The 17,411-nt window shown below is 42.2% G+C and overlaps 1 protein-coding gene across 1 annotated transcript; it reads left to right on the top strand.

Moving 5' to 3' along the window:
• Positions 1–315: 315 nt before the first annotated feature.
• On the top strand, positions 316–16,623 carry ASB9 (ankyrin repeat and SOCS box containing 9). Its single transcript, XM_035328030.1, has 8 exons — positions 316–906; positions 7,701–7,780; positions 8,378–8,485; positions 9,851–10,001; positions 10,578–10,712; positions 12,052–12,243; positions 14,583–14,747; positions 15,831–16,623. The coding sequence occupies exons 1-7, from the start codon at positions 813–815 to the stop codon at positions 14,705–14,707; spliced, it is 885 nt and encodes a 294-aa protein (XP_035183921.1). The 5' UTR covers positions 316–812; the 3' UTR covers positions 14,708–14,747; positions 15,831–16,623.
• Positions 16,624–17,411: the final 788 nt, after the last annotated feature.

Here is a 17,411-nt window from a genome sequence, read left to right on the forward strand (position 1 = left end):
ATTGAGAAATTGCTTAAAAATAAAAGGACAGTGTTTGGATATGAAACTCCTGGTGTGACTGTAACCAGACTGAAACAGGGGGAAGGCAATCAGCCTGCTCGGCGGTGCGCTCTCCGTGCCATGGAGACAATAAAGGGCTTCCAGTGGAGAGCGCAGCCCCACGAACATGTGGTTTCAATATCCGTACGGCATGAGGCGACCACCACCGCGTGGAAGGAATTCAGTGCCTCGCTCCTTGCGCAGGCAGGGCGGTGGGCTGCTTGGATAGCCGGGTGGGCTCGCACGGCACAGGGCAGCCTGCAGAGAGGAGCGAGGCACGGCCGCCTGCAAGCCGCTCGCTTGGGAGTGGTGCGGATCTCGCCAGTGCCTCTCTGGGTTTTCTTTGCAAATCCCCCGCAGGCAGAGTTTGCTCAACTAGTTGAACTGGCTCTTTCTCTCTTGTTTTTTTGGCAAACCAAGGATTTCCTTCCTGATAAAAACAGCCGGCCGGCGCCCCGATTGGGTGCAGGGTTGCGGAGGATATGACATCAGGCACATCTCTCGCTTCGTGCAGTGTGGTCTGCCCGATTGCTGGCTGCCTACCAGTGGAGTCAGGGAGGTGTTTCCCTAAACCCCATCCCAGGTACTCGAGTTTCTGCATGAAGTGGTGCTGCACTGAGTCCCAGCCCGCTGCGAGGTTTGTTGGAGTGGTGCGCAGGCAGTCTGCTCAACAGATCACTCACGCGTGCAGGGGCTTGCTGAGGACGATGGAATTTGAACCCTCAAGAGCAACCCTGAAGTGAGAAAACAGAAATTGGGCACACAAGGCTGAGATGGATGATGAGGGAACGAATCAAAACGCCAGTAAATCACAAGGAGCTGGGGGCCAGGCGTCTGCAACGTCTCCATCATTGCTGCTGATGAGGGGTAAGTAACGCTCCTGCCTCGCCACTCGCCCTCGCCTCTGCCAGCAGACGGAGAGGACAGGGTCAGGCTGTGGCTCTGTGCTCCTCCTGATGTCCCGCTTCCAGCGCAGGTCCACAGCCTGTCCCACATAATGTCCTTGTACTTCAGAAGGGATTTTAATAAGCTATTCATATTTGGCACTGATTTTTATTTTTCTCCCTGTGCATCACATAAAAGAGTGTCTGATTCTGTAGTGCAGTTTATGCAAGCAGAAACAAATGCAGTACTTGAACTACAGCAAAGTGAAAAAGGAGTTGCAATGTGGCATGTTGAACTTAGATTGCTGCTGGCTGGAAGCTCAGCTTTGGCTCAGTTCCTCTTTTCTTTTTATTTCCTTTCCTTTTTTTTTTTTTTTTTTTTTTTTTTTTCCTTTGCTTCATCCTACCTACCCTCCTTCACTTCTGCCTCTTCTTTTATTTTTTCTTTATTTTTCTTTTACTTTCTTTTTCCTTCTTTTTTTCTTTCTTCACTCCTTCCTCCTCCCCCCTTTATTCTTTCCAATGTGCAGACCCAAGTGCTCTTGCACAGGCCAAGCCACCAGCCCTAGTGGGTTCTTCCACTACTGTCAGGGCGTTGTGGTCAGTTGTGACCAATGTTGTGGTCACTGGTGAGCAGTTATCCAGTCATTTATTATCAAATGGCCTCACTCTGATCATTGCTCTGTTGTCTGGCCCAGGGTCATTGAAAATATGACATGGTGACAAAAGACAAGTAATTTAACCTCACATAACAGTTTAGCTGGATGTGTTCCCTGTAGCCCTGTTTTCTGAGACACTTCTCCTTCAGTTCACAGGCAATGAAGAAGGAACAGGGAGATAAATTAATATAACACAACTTTGTACCATCCACCCTCTTTTCCTGGGCTATTCAGGACACTTCCATTCTAACCTAATAGAAAAAAAACAGGACACTAAAATATATATACAGAGGCAAGCTATGGTACAAAAATGATCAGATAGAGAAAGTAGAAAGATACTTTCAGGCACCATCAGAAATGAATGCTCTCCTAGAAGGCTGCTGTGAATGCTTTGTTGTCCACAGGCTGCATTCAGGGCTTGGATGTTCGTCTGCTTACAGGTATAAGGCTCCCCCCTGACACGCTCTGTCAGCTCAGGGGCCCAGGTGGAGGCAGCACAATCAAGGAGGACCAGAGGTGTCATGTAACCTCTAGGTTGCCCAGAGTTTTCAGTGGTGAAAGGGGAACTGGATGGCCCAATGCCAAGGAAAACCTGTGGGTTTTGGATGTCTAGAGGCTGAAAGCCTTGAGGCCTGACTCAGCTTGCCTGTGGATTAAGGTGTGGGTACATCTTGAATTTGGACAAACAGACTCATTCCTCCATGAGAGAGCAGCTGTATGTATTTTTGGCAATCAGAAATCCTCGTTGCTGTGGTGGTATATGCAGCGAACACAGCTTTCACCACCTGTGTACAACGGTCTTGTTCCTCCATGGACAGCTCGGTGGGCAAAATATTTTGAGTACTTTCCTAAACAATGCTAAACAAGGATTTGAGAAGTCCATGGTCAGTTCACATTGGAACTTGCTAAGGCTTTAATCAGATGCCTATATGTGGTGAAAATAGTGAATAGATATTACCGACACTGTACTTACTAGGCACCCTACAGGCCCTTAGACCCTCTCTGCCCAGTGTATCCAGGACTGGCTTAAAGCTACCTTAGGCCTCCCCTTCCATTTAGGATAAAGGCCTCAGCCCCTCTGAGTGGTTTAGGACATCATCTTTGCACGTACCTCTTTTTATTTTCCACTGATGCTTATCTTTGACATACTTCTAGTCACTCTTCTAATCTGATGTTAAGAGTTTACAAAATTACAAGCTAATGCCCGGTTTATGGATGACTATGGTCTAGTCTAGCTCTGGTTTAGAGTCTCAGTGGAAACCTGTCTTTTCTCAGGAAAGCACTGAATGGATAAAGGCTCCATGTGGATATGGTGACATGACCATCCACCTCCTTTATCAAAATACCGACATGTTGATATCTTGGTAGTTCATACAAAATTCTGCCTTTATTTTTATTTATTTATTGGCTAAAAAGTGATCAAGCACATCTCAGAAAACTTGTTCTTCAATCTAGATTTTTAGCATAACTTGTAAACACAGTTCCCTTGCAACTCATGAAGATCTGGCAATGGTGTTGGTTACACAATGGCACTGGCTACACATCCAGTGGTAACAGTGTCAAGATCAATAAGAAAGACAGTATGACATAGGCAATACCACTGGAGTGGATGCCTGTTAGAACTGAGCTTGGTTCAACATACTGGGAGCGAGATGAAGGTTTGAAGGTGTACACCTACCCTCATTTCAAAAAGCTTGACAAAATCAAGGGTCTTTACTTAGTGATGTTTCTGGGAGTTGGTTTTCACTTGCTCTTATCAATGCTGATTTGGGTCTTCTCACAGGACTGCTTAAAACAGCATGGTGAGGGTTGTTGGCAAAGCACAGGGAAATATGGGACAGTAATCTCAGTGCACCACAACACACTGTGCCTGCCATTCCTGAGGTGGACAATGAAAACAAACAGATGTTTTACAGCTTTGCACCCTGGAAAAATAAATATTTAACTTTACACAGTTGAATGTAATTTAACAAGTATCATTTGATACATACCAAAGAAAAAACTATCTTTCAAAGAAAACTATCAAAGAAAAACTATTTTAGCCAATTAATAATACTGTGCTTTAATAATTGTACCATGGTTTGGCTGTCCTTAGGAGATGACATATCCTAATGAGAACAGAACCATAGCTTCTGGAAATAGCTGTCCATTTGTTAAAGCCAGAAAATGTTTGGAAACTCACTGCAAACACATGGTTATTGTGGAACACAGCCCATGGGATATAGAAGGAGGCAGGAAGCTCTCAAATGATGCCATTGAGAAAGAATATAATTCTCTTTGAAAGCTAGTTTAGCATACAGTGCCCAGACTTCCAGAGTTCATTCCTCTGTTCATTTCATGCTCTCAATACCAACTGTAAAGCTGTATTGGGGTTACATCTCTTCCTTTGGCTTCCTAATATTGAGGAATATGGCTCACAATATGGGTCACAACTGAGTTGCGGAATCTGTGCCCATTAATTCTGTATTGTTTCTCAGTTTCTTTTTTTTTTTTTTTTTTTTTTTTTTCCTTTCAACTCTCACAGTGATAGGAACATAAGGCTTGAAAAGACCTCTTGACTCATGGGTCTAGTTATCTGTTTCTATGCTGCTAAATAAAAGAGACTGGGGACATTTCTGTCTTTGAGACCAAATGGTTCAGGCTGACTTACCTTCATGTTTTCACTTGCTTAAGGCTTGTCCCCTCAAGAGAAGACTGGCTATATCCACACTACTGGGCTCACTTCATTTCTCTGAGACATACATATTATTTTCTGTATATTTTTCCAGTTAAAAGTCTCTGATAAAATATCAGGGTCATGTTGCAGCCCAACAGAACGGTGTTTTCATAACAAGAAGCTGCAGCAATGTATTGCACGACTTTGAGCATGGCAGGAAGGATGCTTGTGTATACAAAGCCTATTGGGATAGTATTTTTGAGGAAGGCTTGTGTAGAGTGAAGAGCCAAAGCTGGTGCAGCTTTTTCTGCAAGTGCCTTTGGGAACCTTCTTTGATACAAAGTTCTTCCCTGATCTGTGTCTGCGTATTGTTTTAGAGTTGGCTGGACTAATCTACAATAAGTCTTGAAGCTCAGAATTGGACACGGGTTGAGGAGTGGCTCAATGCTAAGTAGTGCTGCTGGATCTCTTTATCTAGTACTGTGAAGTCTACACAATCTCTGACATTTGCTCACAACTCATCCCCCTTTGGGCTTCATACCTATCTTGAGGTTATTTCCAGGATGTCACTGAGATTGTCCTATAAGCCAGGAGTGTGCTGAAGCACTGTTAGAGAAGGGTTATCTTAAGAGAAGATTAAGCCTTGATGGCCCCTCTAGATTTTTTCTTCATTCATTTAAGAACTGTCACAAGGGCCAACTGGCTTCCCTCTCTGTTGTGTATGTGTGACTGCTGTCAATTTGAATTATTTGAATTACTTTGGATGTTTGAATTGTTGCTTTTTATGGTGAGCCACAGTTTGTGGGTGCCCAAGAATGGAAACACTAAAATTTACCCATGTTTAATCCATCAATGAGCCATAGTTCATAGACAGTCAAATGCAATATGCACATATTTGCAAAACCGTGCTATGCAGATAAACATTAATATGAGCATCTAGTGGCTTAAAAATGGTGTGCTGCAGAAGTAGAAATAACCTTTTGCTTATATGAATAACTCTAGGAAAATATGCTCTAGAGGTATAAAGATTCTTGCAATAATGCCTAAACCTATAGCAGGCCTTTTTTGTGGCCATTAGAAAGCAGAAGGTCACACTCCTGCCTAACATAGCTATCATAGTAGGTGAAGATCCTGCTAACATAGCTAACATAGTAGGTGAAGATCTTTTGTGTGCAGTAGAAATAACACATTTCAGATACAAACATCTTCAATCACAATTTATTTAGTGCAGAATATTTCAAACCCAAAGACAATGCAAGTCTTGTTATACTAGATCTTACCTTGTTTAAATCTTTTGTCCCTTATTGAGCACTCTGGGAGGTGAGACAGCAATAGCCCAACAGGGCAGGTGATGGATCACCCCATCCTGGCACACTGTGGCATAGCCAGAAAGGGCAGGACATAAGCTGTGAGGGATTCAGAGCTCCCACATGTGCTTATACCTGAGACAAAGCAGGATATACAGACCTTGAATAAGCACTGACATCATCAACTAATCTGTGAAAGTTATTTAAGAAATTACAGTATTTTTTTGGGTTTGTAGTTGAAAGCAGACTTTTAACTGTTAAGTATCCTATTCTGATAACATGATAATTCACAGATTTCTAGTCCCTGAAAACCTCAGCAACTTGCCTGAGGTAGTCATTGGGATTCTCTCTGTAGTTAGTGGAAGGAGAGAGGGACATCGCCAGAGAGCAGCAAAATGTGTTTGTAAAAGAAAATGGGTGAAATACCATCTGGAAATGCTTTTCTTCCTTCCCAGGGGTACCTGGGCCATTAACATAGAACAGAAACGGAGTTTTGAGCCAATGAATACTGAAGGAAGTAAATCTTTCCCAGAGGGATTAGTGTGGCCCTGAGCCATACATATATGATACTAAAGAGCCCCTCTGTTAATATTTAAGTAGATCTCAGTGCTAAACTAGCTTGTTTCAGTATATGGAAATAAACAACAGGTACAGCAACTAGGGAAATGAAGTATAAAGTTATTAGCAGTATATTTCCTCAGACCTTTACACCGAGTAATTGAGGAAAGGGAGGTATATATTGTAAAATGCATCAAATAATGCTTTTGCCTGGACAATAAATCTTTCTAAAAAAACACTCTATGTGACTTGACAGGTTTGATACCAAATTTAACCATATGGGTTCCCTCCTACACCTCCTTCATAGTTCTAGAACTATGCTGACTCATTTGCAATACTTATTTTTGGCATGTGGTATTTTTCTGAACATCAGTTTCTAAATATCAAGCTACTTGGAAACAGGAGTTAAAATTCTGCTTCTGATGCAGAACTTTTGTGCCTCTTAAATCACAGAACAAGTGATTTAAGTCAATCTTTTACATTAAGACTTAATGAGAACAAATATGAATCTGTTTGCTTTATACAGGCACTTTAAATATCAATGTGTTTATCACAGTAATAGAATTTCTTTATGACCTCCTTGGGTAAAATTTTCATGGCCTGGGATTGCGTCCTTACTGCCATGCAGTGAGTATCCTGCCCCATCCCCTACAATGTCCTGGGAGCTACTTGAGTCTCAGCATGTGCTCCCTCCCTGCCTTGGGGGTTTCCACACATTCAAGGAGTCTCATTTGCTTCAGCATCCGTGAGCAGGTCCCTTTGCAAGTCCGCATGCCCTTGCTCTTTTGTCTTGAACCAGGGAGGCAAAGCAGCAAATCACACTCTCCACATGTTCTTAAGATGAAAGTCTATCTCTTTCTCAAAATAAAATAAAATAAAATAAAATAATAATATAAACAACTTTCTGGATATACGATGTTTTCCACCAAGTCTACTTTGACTAATCCTGTGTGCTTTCCTTCCTCCTCTAAATGTTAAAACTAAAAGCTAAGGCAGACCCCTCCTTTGAGCTTCCCTCCATACCTGCCTTTTAATGGTTTCCATGATGCAGAGTACAGCTGTTACTTAAAATGCACCACTGCACAGGCTAACAGCAGACACAAAACAGAGACAAAATCAACAGGTAATACAACTTATCTCCTTGTACTTTGGTACCTTCTCTAGTCACATATTATTGACTCTAACCCATCTCTGACCAGGGGTGAATGACTGAGCAGCTGTACCCTTTTCAAAACATACTCCTTTAGAGCTAATTGGTAAAATGTAATGAGCTTGTGAAAACAAAGTCACTGGAAATCATTCAAAGCAAGGCACAAGCTCAGACAGAACAAGGTGGTGTTCTGTAAATCACTCTCTTATCCTCTGGATGGGAACACAGCTGCTCAGCGCTAACACGGGATGAATTAAAAACACACCCAGAGCGAACTCATCCTGTTTTTTCACTCTCTCCCTGTGGCTGCTCCAAGAAAAGCTTGGCAGTTCGAGTAATAAATTAGAAGGAGAGAGGTTTACTGGGGTCATGCAGTTGAAGTAAAGTACACAAAAGAAACAGTCCATGGAGCTGTTAACCTCTTTTCCTGTCTTTCTCTTTATACAGACTTTGTTTCAGACTGGTCTCCTTTACATGATGCCTCTATCCATGGGCGCCTGCTTACTCTGAAGAAACTCATCAGCCAGGTATTCCTCTGCTATGTTGATGTGATCTCTGATGGGTTTGTATGGTTGCTGAATGCTGTTTCTGATGCTATCCAAAGTGCCTGAGGGTAGTGGGGCCCCTGTCCCCCCCATCCCCCCCCAAAAGGCCACAGCTGGGGAGAAGTGATTTCTGAACCTCACTGCTCCATTCCCTCAAAACTTTTGAATTTAGCCTGTGGGGAGTTATTGGAAACTCTTACAGCTTAAACTTCTGGAGCACCAAGGCTGCTAGAAAGAAAAGATCCAGTGGTAGAACCAAGCCAGTGGTTTCTGCTATAAGGATATCTGTATTGTTCCATCAGACAGTCCCCTGCCTACATCTTTCTGTATCGAGTAGCAGTGGGTGGAAGGCATAACCTTTAGTATGCTCTGACTGTACCAATTCCAGCTGAAGCAGCACAGCTCTTTCCTTGTTTACCCCTTCAGATGAGATGAGTGACTCCAGGCTGTTGAGGAAGCTATGATTTAATAAAGATTTCAGGATCATTAAAAAAGGGTGGAGGTTTTTGTTTTTGCTGTTTGCTGTCATTTGTTTGTTTGTTTTGCAGTTGTTTGTAATATTTTCTATTATTTCTTCAGGGGAGTGATGTTAATCTTGTTACAACAGACCAGGTGTCTCCCCTCCATGAAGCCTGCCTAGGTGGTCATGCTGCTTGTGCCAGTGTCCTATTAAAACATGGTGCGAAGGTAAGTACACCATGGGCAGGACGCTGTCTCCAGAGTCAATATGTTTTATAATGACAAATTAATAGTAGATCATAGGATCACAGAATGGGTTGGGTTGGAAGGGGCCTTAAAGACCATCTAGTTCCAACCCCCCCTGCCATGGGCAGGGACACCTCCTACCACACCAGGTTGCCCAAGGCCCCATCCAGCCTGGCCTTGAACACCTCCAGGGAGCTGTGGGGTATCCACAGCTTCTCTGGGCAGCCTGTGCCAGTGCCTCACCAACGTCACAATAAATAATTTCTTCCTAATATCTAATTGAAATCACTCCTCTATTATTTTAAAATGACTACCCCTTGTCCTATCACTACAGGCTCTGGTGAACAGTCTCTCTCCGTCTTTCTTACAAGCCCCTTCCAAGTATCGAAAAGCCACAATGAGGTCTCCCTGGAGCCTGCTTTTTCCCAGGCTAAACAACCCTAACCCTCTCAGCCTTTCTTCAGTGGAGAGGTGCTCCAGCCCTCTGATCATTGTGGCCCTCTTCCCAACCCTTTCTAGAAGGTATACAGTATCACTAACATTCTGTACTTCATCCTAAAGTATCCATGTTATACAATGTAATTCTTAACAAAGAAATCCAAAAAGTGCAGCTATAAACAGCAACTGGTTTTATTCTTTAGATCAAGGTGCAATGTTTTAATCATTTACTGAAAGAATAAGTGGGAAGTTCCTCTTGCAAATGGTTTATAATCTTGTAAAAATTAAGTGCATGTTCTGTATTCTGCACATGGTAATCCCATTGGTGTCAATATGCAGAGACTTAGGTAGAGGTGTAACACTGTAAAGATCAAATGATCTTTATATAAAAATAAATAAATATGATGTGAGGAAAACGGAGATAATATGCGAAGTAAAGTGATGAAATGAGTGTGTCTCATGGCCTCTACTTTTCAAGCTAATGGCAAAATTTATAGTGAGTAAGAAAGTTAACTCATTGTACATATATTACCTTTCAGTTAAAAAAATAAAAAATAGGGCTGCACCCTTTCAGTTAAAAATGGATGATTTAGGACAGGGTATTAGGCAGGTGCATTTCAGCTGAGATAACGGAGAAAAGAGCACACGTCTCAGTAACTCCAAAGAGATCTTGTAGCAGCACCAGTTAATTTTTTTTTTTTTTTTTAAACACTTGGGAGCAAGAATTTCGTATATTTGTTCAATGTTCTTTTAAATACAAAGTTTTAATCCTCAGGAGCAGTAGGCAGTTTTTGCAAAGAATAAAATAAAAATTATTGAAAACCCTGTTTTCTGTTGAGGGCAAATCTCATCTATTCTGAAACAGACAAAAATCTTACTTGTGCGTTGTTTTGTCTTTTCTTTCCCCAGGTGAATGGAGTGACTGTTGACTGGCACACTCCTTTGTTCAGTGCCTGTGTCAGTGGCAGTGTGGCTTGCTTGAATTTACTGCTGCAACACGGAGCCAGCCTGCACCCGCTCTGTGACTTAGCATCCCCCATCCACGAAGCTGCTAAAAGAGGTAACCCCACGGGTACCAGCACTGCTTTACGTGTTGCTAGCAGCTAGTTGAAGTGGAAAAGAGATAAAGTATATATATATTTTTTATTTTTTATTTATTTATTTATGCAATGAGTTATTCCTTCTTACTTGCTCTCGTCATGGTGCAGTTCCTCCCAGTCCTGGTGCTCATCAAGGGCAGCTCAGCCCAGCTCTTGGGGCCTTTGGGTTCATGTGGTGACACCTGGCGGGGGATGCATTGTCCAAATCAGCTGTCTAAATGTAGACATCTGCAAGAGTCATCTGGCCATCTTCAAGAGCAGTGGAGAGAAATATGACATGATTCATCTCATCTTCAGTAGATACCTGAAATGAGTCAGATAAAATGCGGGGGCTTTAGCCTGTTTTCTAACTGTGGATTTGCAGTTCTTGTTTCATGGTTAAAAACACTGGATTAGGGGAGTGGATGAAAGTATTACCCTATCACCTCTTGACAAAACAGTGAATCTTTGCCAAATTACACTGCTGCAACAGAGAATTTGGACTGCTGCAAAATGCCTGATCTCTGTGAGTTGACTCTGCCTTTATCCATTTTAAGGTCATGTGCAATGTGTCGAGATCCTTGCGTCCCATGGGGTGAACATAGATCATAACATCAAGCATCTGGGTACCCCGCTTTATGTAGCTTGTGAGAACCAGCAGGTCAACTGTGCCAGGAAGCTGCTTGAGTCAGGTAAAAAGGAAAATAAAGGATGGTGTTCTTTCCTTTCCGGTAGCATCCATTGTTAGATTCTCTTTGCATCAAGGAGTCCTGCTCTTGGACCTGGAGATGTTTTGCATTCAGTGGCAGCCCTGGTTAAACAGGGTAGCAGTGTAAAACAGGGCATTCATGACACAGGAAGTGAGCTTTACAGCTCCCAGCAAAATGATGAGTGATCCTGGATTTCACACTGCCAGTGGTGCCTAGGACAACATCTTTCCTGATGTCTGTGTATGTGCTGCTGTAGTATTTGAAGAGCATAGGAAGAAACTTCCTTTTTTGTTCCTTTCTCTTTATCCAAAAGAAATGATTCAGTGACTTTTACATACTATTTTTGCAAACATTTTAATTCTCATTAAGTTCATAAAAAGTCTGCAACATCTCCAACACAGAGTAAAAGCATTCAGTATTGTATTCTTTGCCTAAAACAAACCCAGCTGCAAATCTAAGCTCTTGGGTTTAAGGCCATTTTTTGTTATCTACGGCAGTTCATCTCTCCTAACCAAAGGAGACATATAACCACATAGCTCATACAAGAAAGAAGGAACAACAAAACCCCTTTGAAAAACAAACAAACAAATAAGGTCATTTAAGTCTGTTTTTTATTATTATGTTTTATATATCACATTGATTTTTGTTTTAAGAAATCAAACACAATGTAAATATGTATTTTTTTTTCTATTGTTTTCTGTTTTTTTTTTTTCTTTTTTTTTTTTTTTTTCTGTCTTCTATGTACAGGGATGTGTACTTTTAAAATGTTACCAATAGTTTTGAATCGGTTCTGCAGCTCACCCTTGAGTTTTATGAAGCATTAGCCCAGGATAACAGATTAGGAGCACTTGAGAATCAGGGAGAACTTACACCCTCCTCTGTCTAGGGCCTCTAGAACTTTTCCATCCTCATGTTTTTTCCCCCAGCACATTGAGTACCTCAGAAGTTGGAAATCCCACCAGTTTAAGCCTCCAGTATAGAGCAGATGGAAATGCTGCATGTATTTTAAGGGAATGGATTGCTGGGGTGGGGAGCAAGGTGGGTTGTACATCTTTGCCCTGTTTCAAGAGGGTCTGTGGGCTGGGCTATTGGTGAATTCCTCATGCACTGTTTTTCCTGGATAATTTTCTTGGTCACAACCCCAGTGTTTCCCACACAGCACAAGTTGTGTATGTGCAAACTGTGGGACCAAGCCCTAAAGCACAGAAGTCCACATTTAGGTGGACACTCCAGTCTTTACAGAATATTTAGAGAAATAGCAGCAGGAAATGGAAAGTGATTATGCTGTCGTCATTATTCCTTGTAATCTCTTCATATTCAGGAGCAAATGTGAACAGCGGCAAGGGCCTGGAGTCCCCACTGCATGCAGCTGCCAGGAGTTGCAGTGTGGAGCTGGTGACGCTGCTGATTGACTTTGGAGCAGACATTTGGGCAAAAAATGCCAAAAGCAAGAGGCCGATGGAGCTGGTTCCAACTGGAAGCCACTTGGGTCGACTGTTCCTGCAGAAAGAAGGTGACCTTTAGCGCTTGTTTTGTTCATTTAATGCATGTGATACTGGGGGGGGGAGGGGGAATATACATATATATATATGTATATATGTATGTATGTATATATATACACACATATATATATATTGCAACACTGATCTTGTAGTTTATTTGCCTTTACATAAATTTTTGGCCCAAAAATGAAAGTAGATGCAAAAATATCTTTAAAACAATAGACTGTGTTAGCTGTTGTTTTGTGGGGATTAAGGAAAACTACACCAGATTGATATAAATTATATATATATATATATATATATATATATACACACACACACTAGTTTTTGTTTGTTTTATTTGTTTGCTTTTAAAGGCCAAAATGATGTGCCTGAATAATCCAGTAGTATCAAGCTGTAGGCTTGACCCTTAGGAAGTGATTATTTTGCAGCTGTAAATGAAATAGTTTCCAGGCCCTTTTATTTTATTGGTTACGAATACTTCAATGAATTATAGAGAGAAGTTTTACTTACTATTCTTGAGGAAAACTAGAATAAATTCTCGAGTGTCTACTTATTGGAGTACTTATGTTCTACTTTAGCTGTTCTCATTCAGTCAGTAAGCTATACACATTGCTAAATAATCTAGATTTTCATTGTTTTAAACAAGTTACACATTGGTCCACAATTCTATTATGCCAGTTAACATTTATGTGTTTATCATAAACAGATTCATACCAAGGTAAAACTGGCAATAAAGCGATTAATCAGGCACTGCATGGGACAGGAATATGAAAATAATAGCATGAAAACAACTGGGCTGTGCATGTTATGTTATGTGCAGCAGATATTTGGTTTCTCAGCCTAATCTATGATGCACAGAGTGGTGATCTTTTCAAGCTCAAGTCCCTGCTGCATTAGACACATGACTCCCATGGTACCACATGCGTCCTGTTTGTCTGAGATAAAAAAAAAAATAATAATAATCAGGCACACCCTGTGGAGCTGGCATGTGAAACTCTTATGCAGCTGAGCTGGCAGCCTGGGCAATAAGGATCTTTTCTAAGTGAAACTCAGCAACTGAAATCAGAAACGATACATGCCTGAAGGGCATTTTGCAGCTGAGCGGTGTTTTCTGCTGTTCTCCAACATTCCTTTTCCTGAGTAGGGTCATGCCCGATCAGCAGCTGATGTCTGATTCCTTTGGCTGGCTGAATGGCTACAACACGTGAGAGGGCTGCGCACGTTGCACCCTCTGGCCTCACGTGGAGGTTTGGAAATGTGCTGTGGGTTCAGAGTCACCCTGCGAGAGAGGCTCACAGCCCCACAGCATCATCATGCTCAGCTTGTGCACGTCCTCCCCATGCACACCACCACACACCCTGCTGGCATTGCAGCGAGAGTCCTACATGCAAAGTGGAAGGCTAGCTAACAACACAAACATACCCTGCAGTTTTGAAGAGTTCACTTGCACTTCCTATTTCTGTTCCCATTCCCGTTCCCTCCATGCCACGCTTCACTCCTCCACCAGTGCTGACCCTTCAGCTCCTCAGCTCACTACTACCTTGTTTACCAGGCAGGTAGGCATGGCTGGTAGCATCTACACCGTTCCCTCCCAGCTCCCTCTGGCTTTCTACAGCATTTCATCTTATCTCCTTCCCACTTCTGAGACTCGCTTGTCTGTGCTCACTGCCTGCCTGCATCTGCCATTCTTATCTGCCCCTGAAAGCTCCCTCACTGCCCTTGGTGCTGGTCACCCCTGCGTGTGGCATGTGGCCCTGCGAATGACAGGCTGGGGGGCTGGATGGTAACAGGAGCTGCAGTTAAAAGCACTGCACAGGATCTACCTTTCATAGAAAGGATACACCTCCCAAATAAGCCTTTAATGCCTTTATGCTTACATAAATAATAATAAAAAAAAATAAAAAAGGCACTGCAGATTCTTCAGCAGGGATTGTATTTATCGGCATGAGACTGGTTAATTGGAAGGTTTAAATTAAGGATTGTATCGTTTTCCTTTTGCTACGTGTTTGCCACTATTATGAAATAAGTCTCAGGAAAGCAGTGGACTGCAAACTTGGATGTCAGCGAGAGTCTGAGCGGAAGGACTTTGAAGGAAGCATTGATCATCTCTTAGCACAAGCTGCTTCACACTTGTGCAATTTAGAAGGGAATGGTGCCGTTGATACTAATTACGTCTGCATAATGACAGAGTGATGAGGCTTGATCTGACTCGCAGGCAGGCTGATGTTCTTTGGTAGACATCAGTCTGGCTTTCACTGCCAAGTGTGTTGGGGGGGGCTGAGCATCGGTGGTGGATCTTGGCGTGATAAAGCCATGTGTGTAACCTGTCTCCTGGCTCTCTCTCCAGGGCCGCTGTCCTTGATGCATTTGTGCCGCCTGTGCATCAGGAGGTGCTTTGGACACAAGCAGCACCAGAAAATAACTGGTCTTCTCCTCCCAGAAGAGCTGAAACGTTTTCTTCTCCATGTTTAAGCCTTTTGAGTTCAAAGTGGTGCCTTAATAATACAGCAAGGTTTGTTGAGGAAAGACTTCCCATCAGTAGTGTTGCCAACACCTGCAGTGTTAATTTATGATAGCTGTTGGCTGTAGAGCCCTCAGTCCAGGAAGGATGGGAACAACCAACTGAGTCCTTCCCGCCACCACCCCCAACAAACCAGTAACTTGAAAAGGAGCTTATGGCTGACAACACCTTACAAAGAAAATTCATATCCCAGCCCAGCAGGAGCAGCATTTGTGTGCGTTAAGCTCTAATGATAGCTGCACTTCTGCAAGCAGGGCTTACAGATGTGAGGGCTGCATCCACACTGCCATAAGGGCGAGGAAAGGGAACCCGGCTGAACCTACTTTCAAAGCAAGCAAGGCCCTCTGGCAGGTGTTATTTATTTTCTATGTATATCATGCTGCAGACAGATGAGCACCAACCAGCAATCATCTGCATTTAGGACAGGATCTGAAATGCACATTTCTGCCATGACAGGAAGTAAGTCACTGCTGCTGGCAGCTCCCCACAGTGCAGTAATAACGGAGGAAATGTTTTTAATCATCCACTTATATCACTTATTCCTGTTGCTCTGAGACATAAGGGAGCCCCACCTCAGTATTACACACATTTTCCTTGTAGCATATTATTTTTCAAGGGCACGGGCTAACAGGCTATCTCTTGCAGGCATTAAGTACTCCCCCTTTCTGCCCTGAGTATTCAGTGACATTTCCTAAGAATTTCTCAACATGCATCTGAAAAACAAGAGCTTCTATCTCCCTTCCCACCCAGGAAAAATGAATATCTTGAGAGTAAGATAATTTATTTTCTTGAAAGTTTCTACCTCATTCATAGCATTTTGTATGGGAGTAATAATAGCAGGACCTCTAACGGGTGGTTATAAAATGAACAGTATAAATAGTGAAATTAAAGTTCTTTCCGAATTAAAAATACAATAGATAATTTCTGCCCCTCTCTCCATTGCTGAGCTGCAGGTGCAGTGTATAAGACTCTCAAATGCACATTATGTATGCAGTTCTTATTCCACTGAGGTCATAAAAATGAATATTTCCTCCAGCTAAATTTCAGTAGTGGCTGTTTTTCTTTCCCTCCCAGAGAGCTGTCCTGCTGCCACAAACCAAAGTGCAGTTACAAACACTCTGTGCTCTCCTGGATGCTCCCCTGGGAATACTGGCTGCCCAACAGATACGGGACTGAGGATGATGAAGGTCTAGGTCTTCCACCATCAACCTCATCCTACCTCCATATCTGGACCACTGTGCACCTGCGGGGTTAGTGTCATGTTTCTTGTGAGCCAGAGGAGCAGGCCAAGCACTTGGGTGATCTTGGAGATCCCTTTCTTCTTCACTTAGCTATGAAGACTCCTGCAAGAATGAGCTCGGTGTGCAAAAACTGCGGTGAAATCATCAACATCAGCAATGAGATACAGATGGTCCTCTCCTCGTGTTAGCAGCAGCCTTCAAGTACACCCACGGTTCTGGTGTTTGCTGGTGTGCGCGTGCACAGTGCCAGCCTTCCTTTCGCTTACGAGAAGTACGAGAGGAGGGACCAAAGGCTACACCTGGGTACTTGTATTTGATGTAAAGAACAGTTCAGATACTCAGCCGGACAACACAACTACTGGCTGCAGGTGTCTGGTGTAAGAGTTTAATTGTTGTGCTGACCAAACACAGCAGGAGCAGTTCCTTTGGTTTGTGGGACACAAAATTGTACCCTAATGGGACAAAATGAGAAGTACAGTCAGGTCCTTAAAATTCCTTTTTATGGGGTATGGACATCTAGACATCTTCACTGATCTGACCCAGTTCATCACATGTTATCTGAGCCATATAAAAAATCACTGGCTGGTTTAAGATGGCCATCTATATTCTTTCTTTCCTGCTGGGGGAAAAAAATAGAAGTTTGTCTTCATATGCTGATTGAAAGGTGTCTTATATGGGTAGGTCCTTTCAAAATCAGTATCTTGGATAACCTGAATCTCCGTTGAACAGGCAGGGAACAGACAGCTAACCCAGTGCTTAACTTTTTGAAGATGGAAGTTAAGTGTGAAGAATCCCTGTTTTGGTGACACCTCTGAAAGTTGAAAATCCAGCTTCTTTTATTTTAGATGAAGATTTTCTATTTTTACCTGCTAGTTTAATTATTTACCTTTAAGTGTCTCATTTTGTAGTATCACTCAATGGGTTTATCGGAGTAATACGAGGAAAATATTGCTCACTGAAGGTGGTGAGAGCATTGTTTCTAGATTGCTTTTCATTTGGAAATTTCATACCTTGACTCTGCTTACTTGAATCCCTCAGATCATGTAAAATTAGGATGAATTCTCTATGCTTCATTTGTGTCATCTCAATATATTTGCTTATTTATTTTAATAAAAATTGTGATCAACACTGGTAAAGTATATCTTTATGCATCAACACATGTCCATTTATAAACTGCAAAAGTTGTACAAGATGCAAACCAAATAAGCTAAATATAGGCGAGATTTAGACATTTTTCACTATTTGAAACCAAATGTAATTGCAGGATTTTGAAAGATTGTTATGAATATATTTTATCAGATTCTTTGCTGTTATTTTGCTGGCAGTTTAGTGAATATCAATGCATAATTGTATAGGATAGTAGCTCAAAAATAAATAGTTTATAATCTGTTTTAATTATCTTCTATTTTTTTTT

This window comes from Oxyura jamaicensis, chromosome 1 (genome assembly GCF_011077185.1).
Source record: "Oxyura jamaicensis isolate SHBP4307 breed ruddy duck chromosome 1, BPBGC_Ojam_1.0, whole genome shotgun sequence".
In the NCBI taxonomy this organism is placed as follows: Eukaryota; Metazoa; Chordata; class Aves; order Anseriformes; family Anatidae; genus Oxyura; species Oxyura jamaicensis.

Coding starts and splice junctions, on each gene's coding strand:
- ASB9 (XM_035328030.1), top strand. CDS start 813: ATGGATGATGAGGGAACGAATCAAAACGCCAGTAAATCACAAGGAGCT. Junction 907..7,700: donor ATCATTGCTGCTGATGAGGG/GTAAGTAACGCT, acceptor CTCTTTATACAG/ACTTTGTTTCAGACTGGTCT. Junction 12,244..14,582: donor ACTGTTCCTGCAGAAAGAAG/GTGACCTTTAGC, acceptor CTCTCTCTCCAG/GGCCGCTGTCCTTGATGCAT.